This window comes from Cherax quadricarinatus, chromosome 89 (genome assembly GCF_038502225.1).
Source record: "Cherax quadricarinatus isolate ZL_2023a chromosome 89, ASM3850222v1, whole genome shotgun sequence".
NCBI lineage: Eukaryota > Metazoa > Arthropoda > Malacostraca > Decapoda > Parastacidae > Cherax > Cherax quadricarinatus.
Genome location: NC_091380.1, coordinates 15,367,984 through 15,387,568, shown reverse-complemented (window position 1 = coordinate 15,387,568; position 19,585 = coordinate 15,367,984). Strand labels below are relative to the sequence as shown.

At 41.4% G+C, this 19,585-nt stretch overlaps 1 protein-coding gene across 1 annotated transcript in view; it reads left to right on the top strand.

Moving 5' to 3' along the window:
* The window catches only part of LOC128697319 (uncharacterized), a 188,479-nt gene extending 182,793 nt beyond the window's left edge, over positions 1-5,686 (top strand). The window contains exons 6-7 of the mRNA XM_070104219.1: positions 1,672-1,733; positions 2,220-5,686. Of these exons, the coding sequence (XP_069960320.1) occupies positions 1,672-1,733; positions 2,220-2,682 (525 nt within the window). The 3' untranslated portion in view covers positions 2,683-5,686. The remainder of the gene's footprint in view (positions 1-1,671; positions 1,734-2,219) is intronic.
* Positions 5,687-19,585: the final 13,899 nt, after the last annotated feature.

The window sequence follows — 19,585 nt, the reverse complement described above, 5'->3', positions numbered from 1 at the left end:
TTCAATGTATGTCAAAGGCCCTAAAATCTGGAATACCCTACCTGAGAACTCTAGAACTGCAGACACATTCATCACCTTCAAAACTACCATTAGAAAACATCTTATCTCCCTGATACACCCCGTCAACTAACTACACGAATACCACCTGGTGGTTCACACTTACACTCGCTCACTCATTTGACCATAAACAGAAATATTAATCTCAGTCTTAAAATAATGAATCCTGTGATACTCCAATACTGAAACTATATACTGTGCCAAAACAAAAGCATTCACATTGCTAAACTCATAAACTAGTATTTAGTCACTTAGCCATAATACCAACTTACCTCATAATTTGTAATATTTTACAATTAAGAATAAAACTAAGTATGCCCGAAATGCCTAGCCATGCTAAGCGTTCTAGTGGTACACTCTGTAATCACAATTTTACTACATGTAAACCAAACAATAACCAAATTTCTGTAAACTCAGCATTGTAATCCTTATAGAGAATAAACTTTGAATTTGAATTTGAATTTGAATTTGTACATACACTTGTATACCTTGTACATGTACTTGTATACCTTATACATGTACTTGTATACCTTGTACATATACTTGTATACCTTGTACATGTACTTGTATACCTTGTACATGTACTTGTATACCTTGTACATGTACTTGTATACCTTGTACATGTACTTGTATACCTTGTACATGTACTTGTATACCTTGTACATGTACTTGTAGTAATAAAGTTATTATTATTATTATTATTATTGTTATGAAACAATATTATAATTATTTATAATTGGTAATAATAATCATTGCATAATTATAAATTTATTAATTTAATAGAATATTTATTAAATAATTATAATGTTAATAATTACATTAACAATAAAATAATATTTTATTAAGAAGTAGGATTGTTATTTGATATTTGTAATTGTTATTTATAATTTCTTTATTATCACACTGGCCGATTCCCACCAAGGCAGAGTGGCCCACCAAGGCAGGGTGGCCCACCAAGGCAGGGTGGCCACCAAGGCAGGGTGGCCCGAAAAAGAAAAACTTTCACCATCATTCACTCCATCACTGTCTTGCCAGAAGGGTGCTTTACACTACAGTTTTTAAACTGCAACATTAACACCCCTCCTTCAGAGTGCAGGCACTGTACTTCCCATCTCCAGGACTCAAGTCCGGCCTGCCGGTTTCCCTGAATCCCTTCATAAATGTTACTTTGCTCACACTCTTTCTTCTTTTGCAATTTTCTTCTTATTTATAATGTAATTATAAAAATAATTATGAAAAAATATTACTTTTGTAAAATATATAATTATTGACTGTTTATAATAATAATAATAATAATAATAATAATAATAATAATAATAATAAAATTAGTAATAATAATAATAATATTAGTAATAATAATAATAATAATAATAATAATAATAATGATAGGTGATAATGAATTGATATTTTAATAAATGTATTACCTATTATAAATAATTATGAATTATTATTTATAAAAGGTAAATTATTATTGTCATTATTATTAGTAGTAGTACTACTACTACTAATAATAATAATGACAATAATAATTATAATAATATAAAAATAAAGTAATAATATAATAATGATAATAATAATAAGTGAGATGTAGAGTAATGATGTTTGTTTGTGTAGGTGAGCGAGGTGTTGGAGGCGCTGGATCACTCCTCCACTCTGGTATTTCTTGACCTGGCCTGGCCTGGATCACTGCCCCAGCCTGGATCACTGCCCCAGCCTGGATCACTGCCCCAGCCTGGATCACTGACCCAGCCTGGATCACTGCCCCAGCCTGGATCACTGCCCCAGCCTGGATCACTGCCCCAGCCTGGATCACTGCCCCAGCCTGGATCACTGACCCAGCCTGGATCACTGCCCCAGCCTGGATCACTGCCCCAGCCTGGATCACTGCCCCAGCCTGGATCACTGCCCCAGCCTGGATCACTGCCCACTGCCCCAGCCTGGATCACTGCCCCAGCCTGGATCACTGACCCATCACTGACCCAGCCTGGATCACTGCCCCAGCCTGGATCACTGCCCCACCCTGGATCACTGCCCCAGCCTGGATCACTGCCCCAGCCTGGATCACTGCCCCAGCCTGGATCACTGCCCCACCCTGGATCACTACCCCAGCCTGGATCACTGCCCCAGCCTGGATCACTGGCCAGGCATAGATCACTGGCCAGGGCTGGATCACTGGCTGGATCAAACAGTCTCCACATCCAGCTGAGTGGTAACACTACACTGGGCAGACAGTTTGTGTTGTTGTGTACTGGACAACACTCAGGCTCCTCCTACCTCAACACTAAACTGTTGGGGGTGGGGAACAAGGGTGAACCAGGGGAGTTTGTGTGGGGTGGAGACTACCAGTATAATACTGGTAAGGGAGGAGCACCACTGTTGTCTCACCAGGATGATCAACAGTACCAGAAGTCAGTCAGTGCTGGTGCTGTGTGGTCAACATGGTCGCCGGTGAGTCACCGGAGTGCCCAGTTCTGCATCACCACCAGGGACCTCCCAGGTGGTCACCAGTGGTCCCGTGTCTTTGGTAAAGTTGTGAAGGGTCTGGATGTGGTGAGAGCAGCAGTCAACCACAGTGACATTACTGAGGTGACTGTGGTGGACTGTGGTGTTGTGTTGACACTCTAGTTCACTGTACCATCACTACTGTGTCACCATCACTACTGTGGTGTTGTGTTGACACTCTAGTTCACTGTACCATCACTACTGTGTCACCATCACTACTGTGGTGTTGTGCTGACACTCTAGTTCACTGTACCATCACTACTGTGTCACCATCACTACTGTGGTGTTGTGTTGACACTCTAGTTCACTGTACCATCACTACTGTGTCACCATCACTACTGTGGTGTTGTGTTGACACTCTAGTTCACTGTACCATCACTACTGTGTCACCATCACTACTGTGGTGTTGTGTTGACACTCTAGTTCACTGTACCATCACTACTGTGTCACCATCACTACTGTGGTGTTGTGTTGACACTCTAGTTCACTGTACCATCACTACTGTGGTGTTGTGTTGACACTCTAGTTCACTGTACCATCACTACTGTGGTGTTGTGTTGACACTCTAGTTCACTGTACCATCACTACTGTGGTGTTGTGTTGACACTCTAGTTCACTGTACCATCACTACTGTGTCACCATCACTACTGTGGTGTTGTGTTGACACTCTAGTTCACTGTACCATCACTACTGTGTCACCATCACTACTGTGGTGTTGTGTTGACACTCTAGTTCACTGTACCATCACTACTGTGTCACCATCACTACTGTGGTGTTGTGTTGACACTCTAGTTCACTGTACCATCACTACTGTCACCATCACTACTGTGGTGTTGTGTTGACACTCTAGTTCACTGTACCATCACTACTGTGTCACCATCACTACTGTGGTGTTGTGTTGACACTCTAGTTCACTGTACCATCACTGTGTCACCATCACTACTGTGGTGTTGTGTTGACACTCTAGTTCACTGTACCATCACTACTGTGTCACCATCACTACTGTGGTGTTGTGTTGACACTCTAGTTCACTGTACCATCACTACTATGTCACCATCACCACTGTGGTGTTGTGTTGACACTCTAGTTCACTGTACCATCACTACTGTGGTGTTGTGTTGACTCTCTAGTTCACTGTACCATCACTACTGTGTCACCATCACTACTGTGGTGTTGTGTTGACACTCTAGTTCACTGTACCATCACTACTATGTCACCATCACTACTGTGGTGTTGTGTTGACACTCTAGTTCACTGTACCATCACTACTATGTCACCATTACCACTGTGGTGTTGTGTTGACACTCTAGTTCACTGTACCATCACTACTGTGTCACCATCACTACTGTGGTGTTGTGTTGACACTCTAGTTCACTGTACCATCACTACTATGTCACCATCACCACTGTGGTGTTGTGTTGACACTCTAGTTCACTGTACCATCACTACTGTGGTGTTGTGTTGACTCTCTAGTTCACTGTACCATCACTACTGTGTCACCATCACTACTGTGGTGTTGTGTTGACACTCTAGTTCACTGTACCATCACTACTGTGTCACCATCACTACTGTGGTGTTGTGTTGACACTCTAGTTCACTGTACCATCACTACTATGTCACCATCACCACTGTGGTGTTGTGTTGACACTCTAGTTCACTGTACCATCACTACTGTGTCACCATCACTACTGTGGTGTTGTGTTGACACTCTAGTTCACTGTACCATCACTACTATGTCACCATCACCACTGTGGTGTTGTGTTGACTCTAGTTCACTGTACCATCACTACTGTGGTGTTGTGTTGACTCTCTAGTTCACTGTACCATCACTACTGTGTCACCATCACTACTGTGGTGTTGTGTTGACACTCTAGTTCACTGTACCATCACTACTGTGTCACCATCACTACTGTGGTGTTGTGTTGACACTCTAGTTCACTGTACCATCACTACTGTGGTGTTGTGTTGACACTCTAGTTTACTGTACCATCACTACTGTGGTGTTGTGTTGACACTCTAGTTCACTGTACCATCACTACTGTGGTGTTGTGTTGACACTCTAGTTCACTGTACCATCACTACTATGTCACCATCACCACTGTGGTGTTGTGTTGACACTAGTTCACTGTACCATCACTACTGTGGTGTTGTGTTGACTCTCTAGTTCACTGTACCATCACTACTGTGTCACCATCACTACTGTGGTGTTGTGTTGACACTCTAGTTCACTGTACCATCACTACTGTGTCACCATCACTACTGTGGTGTTGTGTTGACACTCTAGTTCACTGTACCATCACTACTATGTCACCATCACCACTGTGGTGTTGTGTTGACACTCTAGTTCACTGTACCATCACTACTGTGTCACCATCACTACTGTGGTGTTGTGTTGACACTCTAGTTCACTGTACCATCACTACTATGTCACCATCACCACTGTGGTGTTGTGTTGACACTCTAGTTCACTGTACCATCACTACTGTGGTGTTGTGTTGACTCTCTAGTTCACTGTACCATCACTACTGTGTCACCATCACTACTGTGGTGTTGTGTTGACACTCTAGTTCACTGTACCATCACTACTGTGTCACCATCACTACTGTGGTGTTGTGTTGACACTCTAGTTCACTGTACCATCACTACTGTGGTGTTGTGTTGACACTCTAGTTCACTGTACCATCACTACTGTGGTGTTGTGTTGACACTCTAGTTCACTGTACCATCACTACTGTGGTGTTGTGTTGACACTCTAGTTCACTGTACCATCACTACTGTGTCACCATCACTACTGTGGTGTTGTGTTGACACTCTAGTTCACTGTACCATCACTACTGTGGTGTTGTGTTGACACTCTAGTTCACTGTACCATCACTACTGTGTCACCATCACTACTGTGGTGTTGTGTTGACACTCTAGTTCACTGTACCATCACTACTGTGGTGTTGTGTTGACACTCTAGTTCACTGTACCATCACTACTGTGTCACCATCACTACTGTGGTGTTGTGTTGACACTCTAGTTCACTGTACCATCACTACTGTGTCACCATCACTACTGTGGTGTTGTGCTGACACTCTAGTTCACTGTACCATCACTACTGTGGTGTTGTGTTGACACTCTAGTTCACTGTGGTGTTGTGTTGACACATCACTACTGTGTCACAATCACTACTGTGGTGTTGTGTTGACACTCTAGTTCACTGTACCATCACTACTGTGTCACCATCACTACTGTGGTGTTGTGTTGACACTCTAGTTCACTGTACCATCACTACTGTGGTGTTGTGTTGACACTCTAGTTCACTGTACCATCACTACTGTGTCACTATCACTACTGTGGTGTTGTGTTGACACTCTAGTTCACTGTACCATCACTACTGTGTCACCATCACTACTGTGGTGTTGTGTTGACACTCTAGTTCACTGTACCATCACTACTGTGTCACCATCACTACTGTGGTGTTGTGTTGACACTCTAGTTCACTGTACCATCACTACTGTGTCACCATCACTACTGTGGTGTTGTGTTGACACTCTAGTTCACTGTACCATCACTACTGTGTCACCATCACTACTGTGGTGTTGTGTTGACACTCTAGTTCACTGTACCATCACTACTGTGGTGTTGTGTTGACACTCTAGTTCACTGTACCATCACTACTGTCACCATCACTACTGTGGTGTTGTGTTGACACTCTAGTTCACTGTACCATCACTACTGTGTCACCATCACTACTGTGGTGTTGTGTTGACACTCTAGTTCACTGTACCATCACTACTGTGTCACCATCACTACTGTGGTGTTGTGTTGACACTCTAGTTCACTGTACCATCACTACTGTGGTGTTGTGTTGACACTCTAGTTCACTGTACCATCACTACTGTGTCACCATCACTACTGTGGTGTTGTGTTGACACTCTAGTTCACTGTACCATCACTACTGTGTCACCATCACTACTGTGGTGTTGTGTTGACACTCTAGTTCACTGTACCATCACTACTGTGTCACCATCACTACTGTGGTGTTGTGTTGACACTCTAGTTCACTGTACCATCACTACTGTGGTGTTGTGTTGACACTCTAGTTCACTGTACCATCACTACTGTGTCACCATCACTCATGTGGTCTTGTGTTGACACTCTAGTTCACTGTACCATCACTACTGTGGTGTTGTGTTGACACTCTAGTTCACTGTACCATCACTACTGTGGTGTTGTGTTGACACTAGTTCACTGTACCATCACTACTGTGGTGTTGTGTTGACACTAGTTCACTGTACCATCACTACAGTGTCACCATCACTACTGTGGTGTTGTGTTGACACTCTAGTTCACTGTACCATCACTACTGTGGTGTTGTGTTGACACTCTAGTTCACTGTACCATCACTACTGTGTCACCAACACTACTGTGGTGTTGTGTTGACACTCTAGTTCACTGTACCACTGTACCATCACTACTGTGGTGTGTTGTGTTGACACTCTAGTTCACTGTACCATCACTACTGTGTACCATCACTACTGTGGTGTTGTGTTGACACTCTAGTTCACTGTACCATCACTACTGTGTCAACATCACTACTGTGGTGGTGTTGTGTTGACACTCTAGTTCACTGTACCATCACTACTGTGTCACCATCACTACTGTGTTGTGTTGACACTCTAGTTCACTGTACCATCACTACTGTGTCACCATCACTACTGTGGTGTTGTGTTGACACTCTAGTTCACTGTACCATCACTACTGTGTCACCATCACTACTGTGGTGTTGTGTTGACACTCTAGTTCACTGTACCATCACTACTGTGGTGTTGTGTTGACACTCTAGTTCACTGTACCATCACTACTGTGGTGTTGTGTTGACACTCTAGTTCACTGTACCATCACTACTGTGGTGTTGTGTTGACACTCTAGTTCACTGTACCATCACTACTGTGGTGTTGTGTTGACACTCTAGTTCACTGTACCATCACTACTGTGTCACCATCACTACTGTGGTGTTGTGTTGACACTCTAGTTCACTGTACCATCACTACTGTGTCACCAACACTACTGTGGTGTTGTGTTGACACTCTAGTTCACTGTACCATCACTACTCTGTCACCATCACTACTGTGGTGTTGTGTTGACACTCTAGTTCACTGTACCATCACTACTGTGTCACCATCACTACTGTGGTGTTGTGTTGACACTCTAGTTCACTGCACCATCACTACTGTGTCACCATCACTACTGTGGTGTTGTGTTGACACTCTAGTTCACTGTACCATCACTACTGTGGTGTTGTGTTGACACTCTAGTTCACTGTACCATCACTACTGTGTCACCATCACTACTGTGGTGTTGTGTTGACACTCTAGTTCACTGTACCATCACTACTGTGGTGTTGTGTTGACACTCTAGTTCACTCTACCATCACTACTGTGGTGTTGTGTTGACACTCTAGTTCACTGTACCATCACTACTGTGTCACTGTCACATTGTAATAATAATTTTAAAAAGCTTGTTGTACTTGGTCATAAAAGAAACCTGCAAGTGTCCCATTGCTCAGTTGGTAGCGCACTCACCTCACACACCGAGGTCAGTGGTTCGATCCCCTGTACGGGGAAAACAGGGCATATTTCCTTAAGATATCTGCTATTACTGTTCATCTAGCAGCAAGTAGGTACCTGGGTGTTTGCTGACTGGTGTGAGTCGCATCCTGTGGACAAAATTAATCTAAGGTTCTTGAAATGCTCTGCATAACCAGTGTCTTTCTGTACAGTGTCACTGATGTCAGCTATGGTCTGTATAATTTGTGTCTTGTATTTATAGAAATTATTATTATTAATGTAAAGTACTTTGCAAAATCAAAGAATTTTGGAGGTGAGACGAGGCCAGACACAATAACAGCCACCGCCAATATACTCGACGTTTTTAGGGGAATTATTCCAGCAGAATAATGCCCACAAGTGAGTTCCTAAACACAACTAATGAGTATAAAAATCTTAAAAAGTACATGTATTGACATGAAGATGTATTCTTGAGAAATAACAGAGTAGAAATAATGGGTTAGGAAAATCAGTCAAGTTATTGCCAGCTGTGTTATTATTATATATGTACCTTGTACCTTGGACCATTATAATGAGTTATCACTTATATATTGTGATACTAGGATTAACTATAGGATTAGTAATGTAAGATGTATTTAGACATGTTTATATTACATCATTTTGTCTAGCTTATGTCAGCCTATTCATAACTTATCTTAATCTAACTATTTTTAAATATAATTTTACTGCCTTGCTAGATTTCTTTATACCTTGTTAGAATGTGCAGTAAAACTGTTTTTCTGTCAATTTATCTTCCAACCTTTAGATTAATTTATGTCTATTTTCTAGCCTACACTTTATCTAACATATCTTTTATGTTAATATTGATTTCCTTAATGTCTTTGACTTATGCTTGTCATGTTTTTATTGCACATACAGTGGACCCTCGGTTATCGGCCATAATCCTTTCCAGAAGGTCGGTCTGAAACTAAAATGGCCCAAAATTGAAATAATATTTCCCATAAGAATTAATGTAAATAAAATTAATCCGTTCCAGACACCCAAAAAAAATAACAAAAAATACACTTTTTGAAGATTAATTATAGTTTTTCATACTCAAAAAATGAGAACTAAATAAAATAAATAAATATACATTTTAATCTCTATTACATACCTTTACTGAAGACTTTTGTTGGCTTATGGAAGACAGGGAGGAGGAGAGAGGGGAGGATTTATTGTTTGGAAGGGAAATCCCCTTCCAAAAAGACTTCAGGCATAAAGTCCTTATCTAGGGTTACTTCCCTTCTTTGTCTTTTAACCCTTTGAGGGTTTCGGCCATACTAGTACGGCTTACGACCCAGGGTTTTTGATGTACTAGTATGCCTAAATTCTAGCACCCTCAAATCTAGTAGGAGAAAGCTGGTAGGCCTGCTTATGAAAGAATGGATCTATGTGGTCAGTGTGCACAGTGTAAAAAAAATCCTGCGGCACACAGTGCATAATGAGAAAAAAAAACTTAGACCATTTTTTTGGAATAAAACAGCGACTTTGCACTGTATTTTCGTATGGTATTTATTGTTGTATTCTAGTTTTCTTTGTCTAATATTCTTTTGCAAGTGTGCCAATATTATTTATACCATTTTTTAAACCACCAGGAGGCCTGGTCACAGACCGGGCCGCGGGGGCGTTGACCCCCGGAACTCTCTCCAGGTAAACTCCAGGTAATGCAGTAGTCTGCGTAACAGTAAATCTTCTATTTTTTGTGAGAATAAAAATTCAAAGTGGAAAGCAAAATAATGTAAGAGGGGCCTTGAGACGTGACTAATGAACAGAGGAAATGTCGTTTTAGTGCCAGGAATGTCTTTCTTGTTTATTCTGGACCCTATTCGGAAATTGGCATCTTTTGAAATTTGTGTGAAATTGGCAAAATTGCTAAATTCTGACCACTGTACTGGTAGTTGAAATTGGTAAATGGGTGGTTTCTTGCACTCATTCGATAGAAAAAATGGAGTTCTAGCGAAATATTCATGTTTTTTGTCAACTAGTACAGTGGAATTGGTCGAAAATAGGGCTCAAAGTGGGCAAAATCGCCAATGCATAAAAATCGCCAAGACCGCTAACTTCGCGAGAGCATAATTCTGTAAGTTTTCCATCAAATTTCATACTTTTGGTGTCAATATGATCAGAAAAAGATTCTCTATCTTTTCATAAAAATTTTTTTTTTTTTTTTTTAAATTTGGCCGACCCTCAGAACGAGTCTCATAGAGGGCCTGTCTACCCTCAAAGGGTTAATGGCCTGAGAGTCACTGGATCCCTGTCGCACAAAAAAAATCTGTCCAGAGAGGTCTGTTACTGGTGTCTCTTTAAGATTTCCCTGAAGTGGGACAAGGTTTTGTCACTGAACATGTTGCAGATATGGCTTGTTTCACCTTGGTCAGGGTGATGCTTTTCAACAAAACTTTGCAACTCTTTCTACTTTGCACACATGTCTTTAATCACTGAAGAACCCACCTCCCCTCTCTTTTCCTCCTCCTCTGAAGCAAGTTCCTCAACTGCAGTCTGTTGCTGCTCCAGTTGAAGGTCTTGCAGCTCTTCAGTGGTTAGCTTTTTTTCTGTGGTTGTCCACCAACTCTTCCACATCCTCGTCACTCAACCAACCCCATGGACTTCCCCAAAGACACAATAGATTCCTTAACAGGCGTAGGGTCCTCAGGGTCATCCCCAAACCTTTCAAAATTCCTCTCTTGGACACAATCTGGCCACAATTCTCTCCAGGCAGAGTTAAAGTCCTGGAAGTCACTCCCTCCTAAGCCTTACCTGTAAGGCTTATGCAATGGAGGATATTGAAATGATTCCTCTAGAACTCTCTTAGGGTCAAGTCAGTGTCCAAGGTCATGTCAAAGCACCTTTGAAACAATGCTTTTGTGTAGAGTTTTTTGAAGTTAGAAATGGCCTGCTGGTCCATGGGCTGGAGGAAATGAGTGGTGTTAGGAGGCAAGAACTTCACTTTTATAAAACTGAAGTCCCTAAACAATTGGTCTTCCAAGTCTGGAGGATGAGAAGGAGCATTGTCCAGTACCAGGAGGCACTTGAGTAGCAATTTATTTTCCAGGAGGTATTTTTTCACACTGGGGCCAAACACATCATTGGCCCATTCTTTGAAAATGTGCCTTGTGACCTATGCCTTATTATTAGCTTTCCATATCACACACACTCTGTTCTTGATGACATTGTTTTTCTTGAACACACTGGGATTTTCAGAGTGATACACCATTAAAGGCTTCACTTTGAAATCCCCACTAACATTACCACAGAACAAAAGAGTCAGCCTGTCTTTCATAGGCTTGTGATCTGGCAGTCCCTTTTCCTCCTGCATAATGTAGGTCCTCTTTGGCATTTTCTTCCAAATGAGGCTTGTTTCATCACAAGTGAACACTTGTTGGGGGAGGAATCCTTCAGCCTCTACGTACCCCTTGAATTCTTATGTGAATTTTTCAGCCTCACATTTGTCAGAACTTGCAGCCTCCCCATGCCTTACCACACTGTGCATGCCACTATGCTTCTTAAATCTCTCAAATCAGTCTTTGCTGGCCCTAAATTCACTAACAGCAGCACATGTTCCAGGCATTTTCTTTAAAAGATTGGCGTGCAACTGGCTTGCCTTCTCACAAATCATTGACCCCGCAACACTATCTCCTGCTAATTGTTTTATGGTGATCCACAAAACCAGCAACTTCTCCATATCTTCCATTATTGGTGACCTTTGTTTAGTTAGCACATTTACTCCTTTCGACACATCAGCTTCCTTGATTTGTTCTTTCTTTGCCAGGACAGAAGGGATTGTTGATTTGTTTTTCCCATAAGTTCTGGCAATTTTTAGCACTTGAAAACTGCTCAAAGTTTTCAACAACTTCTTTCTTAAATTCAGTCATGTTTCTCACTTTCTTTACCTAAGGAACTTTACTAAGAACTTTCTTTGGGGCCATGGTAACTTATTTCACAATTGCTAACCATGAAAAACAATTGATTACAGCCAAAAGTTTTGGATGAATGAGCAGAAGCTTTCTCACTCACTCAGAGACAAAGCCAGACTGATGCGTAAGCAGATGGTGGTGGCAGGTTGACATGTACCATACAGCCGATAAGCAAAATAACGGCCAATAACTGGAAGCCAAAAACTGGCTGATAAAAGAGTTAGCTGGTAAGTAGAACAGCCGATAACAGAGGGTCCACTGTATATTTTTTTCTCATTTTTTCTAGTTTAACATGTGAGTGATGAGCTAACCTAGCTTTATAACCATTTTCCTATGTTAGTTATAGAACTATCTTTCTGATTCATGCTGACCTATATTTTATTATTTTAAGCATATTATTTTTGTTATTTTTATTTTATCTAATAATTGTGTTCCCAGAATTTTACTATGTTCTAAGTTTACATTAATATGTTGATTCAGGTACACATAAATACAGTTACATAAATTATCATACATAGCGCAGGAACTTATTTCCATTGTGGTCCTTGTAATAACTTATTATTTAAACCTTCAAAATTAAAACAGGCAAGTAACTTAACTATGTGAAAAGCAGTTACAATAAAAGGAGATATATGCACTAGGAATAAGGTAAACTGAGTTAGTTACATAAACATTAAAGACAGGATTAGATCACAGTAATAGGTACATGTATGTTTATTTTGTTAACATAGAATTATATGTTCTGAGTTATTGTAACAATTCTGTAGCTAAACCAGAAACATTTTATAAGGTTTATTAGTCTGTAGTGGAAGGAAGGCGGGGTAGGGGTCGGCCTAGGAAAGGTTGGAGGGAGGGGGTAAAGGAGGTTTTGAGTGCAAGGGGCTTGGACTTCCAGCAGGCATGCGTGAGCGTGTTTGATAGGAGTGAATGGAGACAAATGGTTTTTAATACTTGACGTGCTGTTGGAGTGTGAGCAAAGTAACATTTATGAAGGGGTTCAGGGAAACCGGCAGGCCGGACTTGAGTCCTGGAGATGGGAAGTACAGTGCCTGCACTCTGAAGGAGGGGTGTTAATGTTGCAGTTTAAAAACTGTAGTGTAAAGCACCCTTCTGGCAAGACAGTGATGGAGTGAATGATGGTGAAAGTTTTTCTTTTTCAGGCCACCCTGCCTTGGTGGGAATCGGCCAGTGTGATAATAAAAAATAAATAAATTAGCAACAAGGTACACTGTGGAAATGTTAGTGATTTACTGGAGAACCTGCTGAACTTGGTTCCTGGAGGGAACTACAGTACTGCTGAACCAGGTTCCTGGTGGGAAACACAATACTGCTCAACTTGGTTCCTGGAGGGAACCACAGTACTGCTCAACTTGGTTCCTGGAGGGAGCCACAGTACTGCTCAACTTGGTTCCTGGAGGGAACCACAGTACTGCTTAACTTGGGTCCTGGGGGTAACCACAGTACTGCTGGACTTGGTTCCTGGAGGGAACCACAGTACTGCTGAACTTCGTTCCTGGAGGGAACCACAGTACTGCTCAACTTGGTTACTGGAGGGAAACACAGTACTGCTCAACATGGTTCCTGGTGGGAAACACAGTACTGCTCAACTTGGTTCCTGGAGGGAACCACAGTACTGCTCAACTTGGTTCCTGGAGGGAACCACAGTACTGCTCAACTTGGTTCCTGGAGGGAGCCACAGTACTGCTCAACTTGGTTCCTGGAGGGAACCACAGTACTGCTCAACTTGGTTCCTGGAGGGAACCACAGTACTGCTCAACTTGGTTCCTGGAGGGAAACACAGTACTGCTCAACTTGGTTCCTGGAGGGAACCACAGTACTGCTCAACTTGGTTCCTGGAGGGAACCACAGTACTGCTTAACTTGGGTCCTGGGGGTAACCACAGTACTGCTGGACTTGGTTCCTGGAGGGAACCACAGTACTGCTTAACTTGGGTCCTGGGGGTAACCACAGTACTGCTGGACTTGGTTCCTGCAGAGAACCACAGTACTGCTCAACTTGGTTCCTGGAGGGAAACACAGTACTACCAGAGGCCAAGTTATGCATGTGGAATACACTGGTAGAAAATATATACTATAACAAAATTCTGGTCTGAGGAAGGAACTTAGGTGTCACCTGGATGAGGAAAGTACAAACAATATGTTGAGAGACTATATAAGGGCAGTTGTTGTTATGGCAGAGTGTATACTTATGTGAGTGATCTTTTACAGGTATCTGACCAGTGTTTACAAATGTTTTTGTGACAACATATTTTCTGTAGTGTGTGTTTGATTTATTAAATTGCAATTTTTATTAAATATTTTCATTCAGCCTTGAGCCATGTACAAAGTGTCCATACAAGTGCTTTATCAAAATCCTGATAGTGTGCCAACTGGTCATTGCCCAGGTGATACTATATTAACAACAAGTATTGATCACAACTAATTCATTATGCCTTAACTATCCTGTGTGATTCTTATTGTGTTTTCTGCTCTAGTCCAATTGTGTCTTTCTTCTGCTGCAAACTTTACCTCCTTTCATCTATACTACTACTACTACTACTACTACTACTACTACTACTACTACTACTACTACTACTACTACTACTACTGCTGCTGCTGCTGCCGCTGCCACCACAGCCGCCACAGCCTGCTACTTATTACTACTACTGCTTACAATTACAAGAACAGGTGATGGAAGCATATATTCTTAGACAGTTAATTCCTACCTTCCTTTATTTTTAAATTTTATTGTTCCTCATTTCCCCCCACCATGTTTTTTTTTTTTTTTTTTTTTTTTTTTTTTTTTTTTTTTTTTTTTTTTGATCCAAGTGTGTTATCCTGATTTCTGTCTGTGGAAGCAATAGGCAATATGGCATCATATGGTGCTTTGTTGATCCAAGTGTGGGACTGGGGTGGCCACTTTGTTGATCCAAGTGTGGGACTGGGGTGGCCACTTTGTTGATCCAAGTGTGGAACTGGGGTGGCCACTTTGTTGATCCAAGTGTGGGACTGGGGTGGCCACTTTGTTGATCCAAGTGTGGGACTGGGGTGGCCACTTTGTTGATCCAAGTGTGGGACTGGGGTGGCCACTTTGTTGATCCAAGTGTGGGACTGGGGTGGCCACTTTGTTGATCCAAGTGTGGGACTCAGGTGGCCACTTTGTTGATCCAAGTGTGGGACTCAGGTGGCCACTTTGTTTCAGTGGTTAATGATAGGATATCTGAAATCTTGAGGTTGTATCTACATTTTACATTTACTGAATAATTAAACTTATTTAATAGAGGAGATTGCAAGTCAGTTATGATCATATTTTTGTGGTGAAATTCTATGTTGTATTGTGTACATTAACTGTATGAAGTAAATGTAAAATATGAAATAACTAATAATTTTTTTCTAGTGACATAACAATGGTCAGAGAGTTCTGTCTGGGAAAGACCCATTGTGACATGATGAACATGGAGTGCACACGGTGGTGTGCAGAGGTCTGGTGATGCCCAGGGCCAACTCATTGATTGTATGCCCCAAAGACTCAAGTACAGTGGGGCCCCACTTTATGGCATTTTGCTTTACAGCATTCAGCTAATACAGTCATTTCAAATTATGACCAAAACTCTCAATACAGCTCCCTCCACCTGACTTTCTGTTACACCCTTTTGTTCATTTTAAGTAGACTGTTTCTATTAAAATGGTATAAAATACTGACAGGTTGTTAGGTAAGACACACATGCAGCAGTTAGGTATCTTTATTTCGAAACGTTTCGCCTATGCAATAGGCTTCTTCAGTCGGGTACAAAAAAGTTGATAGAAGCAGAAGAGACTTGAAGACGATGTAATCAGTCCATCACCCTTGAAGTTTTGAGGTGGTCAGTCCCTCAGTCTGGAGAAGAGTATTGTTCCACAGTCTGAATCAATATGGAGTTGAAGTGACAGGATGGAGCCTTATATACCACCAGGAGGTGAGATGTAAGCCACTAGTAGAGGTAAGAATATAGTCGTTTGGAGGTCAGGTCCCTCTCAGATCCAGCCATTCTCACTACTAGAAGTTGTCCAAGTTGATTTCAGGTCTGTAACAAGATACCCTTGTGTTAGATACCTAACTGTTGCATATGTGTCTTACTTAACAACCTGTCGGTATTTTATACCATTTTAATGTTCACTCTGTCAGGCACTGCAACACGAGGGTATCTTGGTACAGACCTGAAATCAACTTTGACAACTTCTACTACAACGACTACATTCTTACCTCCACTAGTGGCCTACATCTCACCTCCTGGTGGTATATAAGGCTCCATCCTGTCACTTCAACTCCAGAGATGGGTTATCGCAAGATTGAGACCCGTGCCAGGACTATGGTCTTGGCAAACATTATACATACATACTTCAACTCCATATTGTTTCAGACTATGGAACAATACTCTTCTCCAGACTGAGGGACTGACCACCTCAAAACTTCAAGGGTGATGGACTGATTGCATCGTCTTCAGGTCTCTTCTGCTTCTATTAACTTTTCTGTACTCGACTGAAGAAGCCTACTGTGTAGGCAAAACGTTTCGAAATAAAGATACCTAACTGTCGCATATATGTCTTACCTAACAGACTGTTTCTACTTGTTATCACAATGGTATACTTTTACATGTTATTTTTGCTATTTCAGTTAATATTATATTCAGGAGTAATTCCATTAGTAGCTAAAATGGATTTACTCGACTTTATAATATTATCTGATCGTATTACTTAGCTTTGTACATAGGTAGGTTGTTTAATTAGTTTCAACTGCTGGTGCGACCTGGCAAGCACCAGTAGGTGATTTGAGCTGCTCAACCTCTGCTCCAACCAAGTCAAAGTGGGCTGGTAAAGCCTCACTGAGTTCAGTTCATACCTTCCTCTGGACCAGGAAGTGCCTAGGGAAGTGTCCACCTCTAGACCAACATTTGCCTCCCTAGAAAATACCATGAATTTTTGGAAACTCATTGCTAAGACATATCTCAGTTGGAGAAGGTGGTTGGGAAACTCTTAGAGAAAGTGAAGCCAAGTGATCAAGCTTCTGTGGTGTAGAGGGCTTATTGCAGAGTGAGCCATATGTAAGAGCTCTATCAATGTGGTCAAGTTTTTAAAGCAACGCCTGTGCATGTACATATACTGATATTTCCTGACTCACTCAGAGCCATTTGTAAATACATATCCTAGTACTGTGATGTTTTAATGAGAAGTGGCATAAGTGTTCTACTCATAGTGCAAAATATGAGAAAGTGGTTTTGGTTATTAATAAATTAAATAGAAACCAAGGAAATTCCTTTTCCTCCACGAATGAAGACCCCTAGACGTGCTAAGTTTGTTACTTTGTTACAAAAAGCACTATAACCCAGGGACCAACTGACTATGTTCATAACACTTTCTAATACAGTCACCATGCCCCACCTGGTTTGTTTACATTCTCTGTGAGCTCCGTAAGCACTAAGTCTCCCCACTATGTCTCAAAACTCCAAAATTTCAAATGTTTTTAAAAGTTATTTCATATTTTATATATACTCTGATAATTATACTTATGTATACCTGTACCTAAATAAACTTACACACTGTGCTGGTGTGCAGGTACACATTAAAATCAGTAAGAGTGTCTTATCTCTAGAGACATCATATTAGTAATGATAATAATAATCCAGCAGGCATATGTGAGCGTATTTGATAGGAGTGAATGGAGACAAATGGTTTTTAATACTTTACGTGCTGTTGGAGTGTGAGCAATGTAACATTTATGAAGGGGTTCAGGGAAACTGGCAGGCTGGAGTCGAGTCCTGGAGATGGGAAATACAGTGCCTGCACTCTGAAGGTGGGGTGTTAATGTTGCAGTTTAAAAACTTTAGTGTAAAGCACCCTTCTGGCAAGACAGTGATGGAGTGAATGATGGTGAAAGTTTTTCTTTTTTGGGCCACCCTGCCTTGGTGGGAATTGGCCAGTGTGTTAATAAAAAAATAATAAAATAATAATCACCGAATCTCATTTAAATGTTGTATTTTATGTTAATACAGTGGTCCCTCAATAATCATCAGGCTCAATAGTTGTCCTTTTTGGAAATCGTTGCGTTATTTTTGTCCAAACATTGGCTCGCAAATGGTCAGCTGGCTCGCTGATCATCATTTCTCCTGGATGCGTACTCATGGCTCTGAACCATCTCGGCCTCCCTTCCCAGCCAGTGTGCCATTGTTTATCAGTGAGCGACGGTCCCCTCACTTGTTCATACGAAATATTCCATAATGCAGTGGACCCTCAACCAGCGATATTAATCCGTTCATGAGAGCTCATCGTTAATCGAAATAATCGTTAGTCAAGTTAATTTTCCCCATAAGAAATAATGGAAATCAAATTAATCCGTGCAAGACACCCCAAAGTATTGGAAAAAAAAATTTTACCACATGAAATATTAATTTTAATACACACAAACTGAAGAAGACATGCACAGTTACATGACACTTACCTTTATTGAAGATCTGGTGATGATTGATGGAATTGGAGGAGGGGAGAGTGTTGATCTTTTTAGTGTTTAGAAGGGGAATCCCCTTCCATTAGCACTTGAGGTAGCAAGTCTTTTTCTGGGGTTACTTCCCTTGTTCTTTTAATGCCACTAGGACCAGCTTCATAGTCACTGGACTTCTGTCGCACAACATATCTGTCCATAGATACCTGTATATCTTGTTCCTTTATGACTTTCCTAAAGTGGTTCACAACATTTTCAGTGTACAGGTTGCCAACACGGCTTGCAGTAGCTGTGTCAGGGTGATTTTCATCAAAAAAGGTTTGCACTTCAAGCCACTTTGCACACATTTCCTTAATCTTAGAAGTAGGCAACTTCTTCAATTTCTCTATCCCCTCCTCCGAAGCAGTTTCCTCAGGTCTGCCCTCTTGCTGTTCAAGATGATCTAGCAGCTCATCAGTGGATAGTTCTTCATTGTCCTCCACCACCAACTCTTCCACATCCTCCCCACTAACCTCCAACCCCAAGGACTTCCCCAGTGCCACAATGGATTCCTCAACTGGCATAGGATTCTCAGGGTTAGCCTCAAACCCTTCAAAATCCCTTTTGTCTACACATTCTGGCCACAGTTTTTTCCAAGCAGAGTTTAAGGTCCTCTTAGTCACTTCCTCCCAAGCCTTACCTATAATGTTTACACAATTGAGGATGGTAAAGTGATCTTTCCAAAACTCTCTTAGAGTCAGTTGAGTTTCTGAGGTCACTACAAAGCACCTTTCAAACATAGCTTTTGTGTACAGTTTCTTGAAGTTGGAAATGACATGCTGGTCCATGGGCTGCAGGAGAGGAGTGGTATTAGGAGGCAAAAACTTCACCTTAATGAAGCTCATGTCCCTAGAAAGTCGCTCTGCCAAGTCTGAAGGATGACCAGGAGCATTGTCTAATACCAGGAGGCACTTAAGGTCTAATTTCTTTTCAATTAGGTAATATTTCACATTGGGGGCAAATGCATGGTGTAACTAGTCATAGAAAAAGTCCCTAGTGACCCAT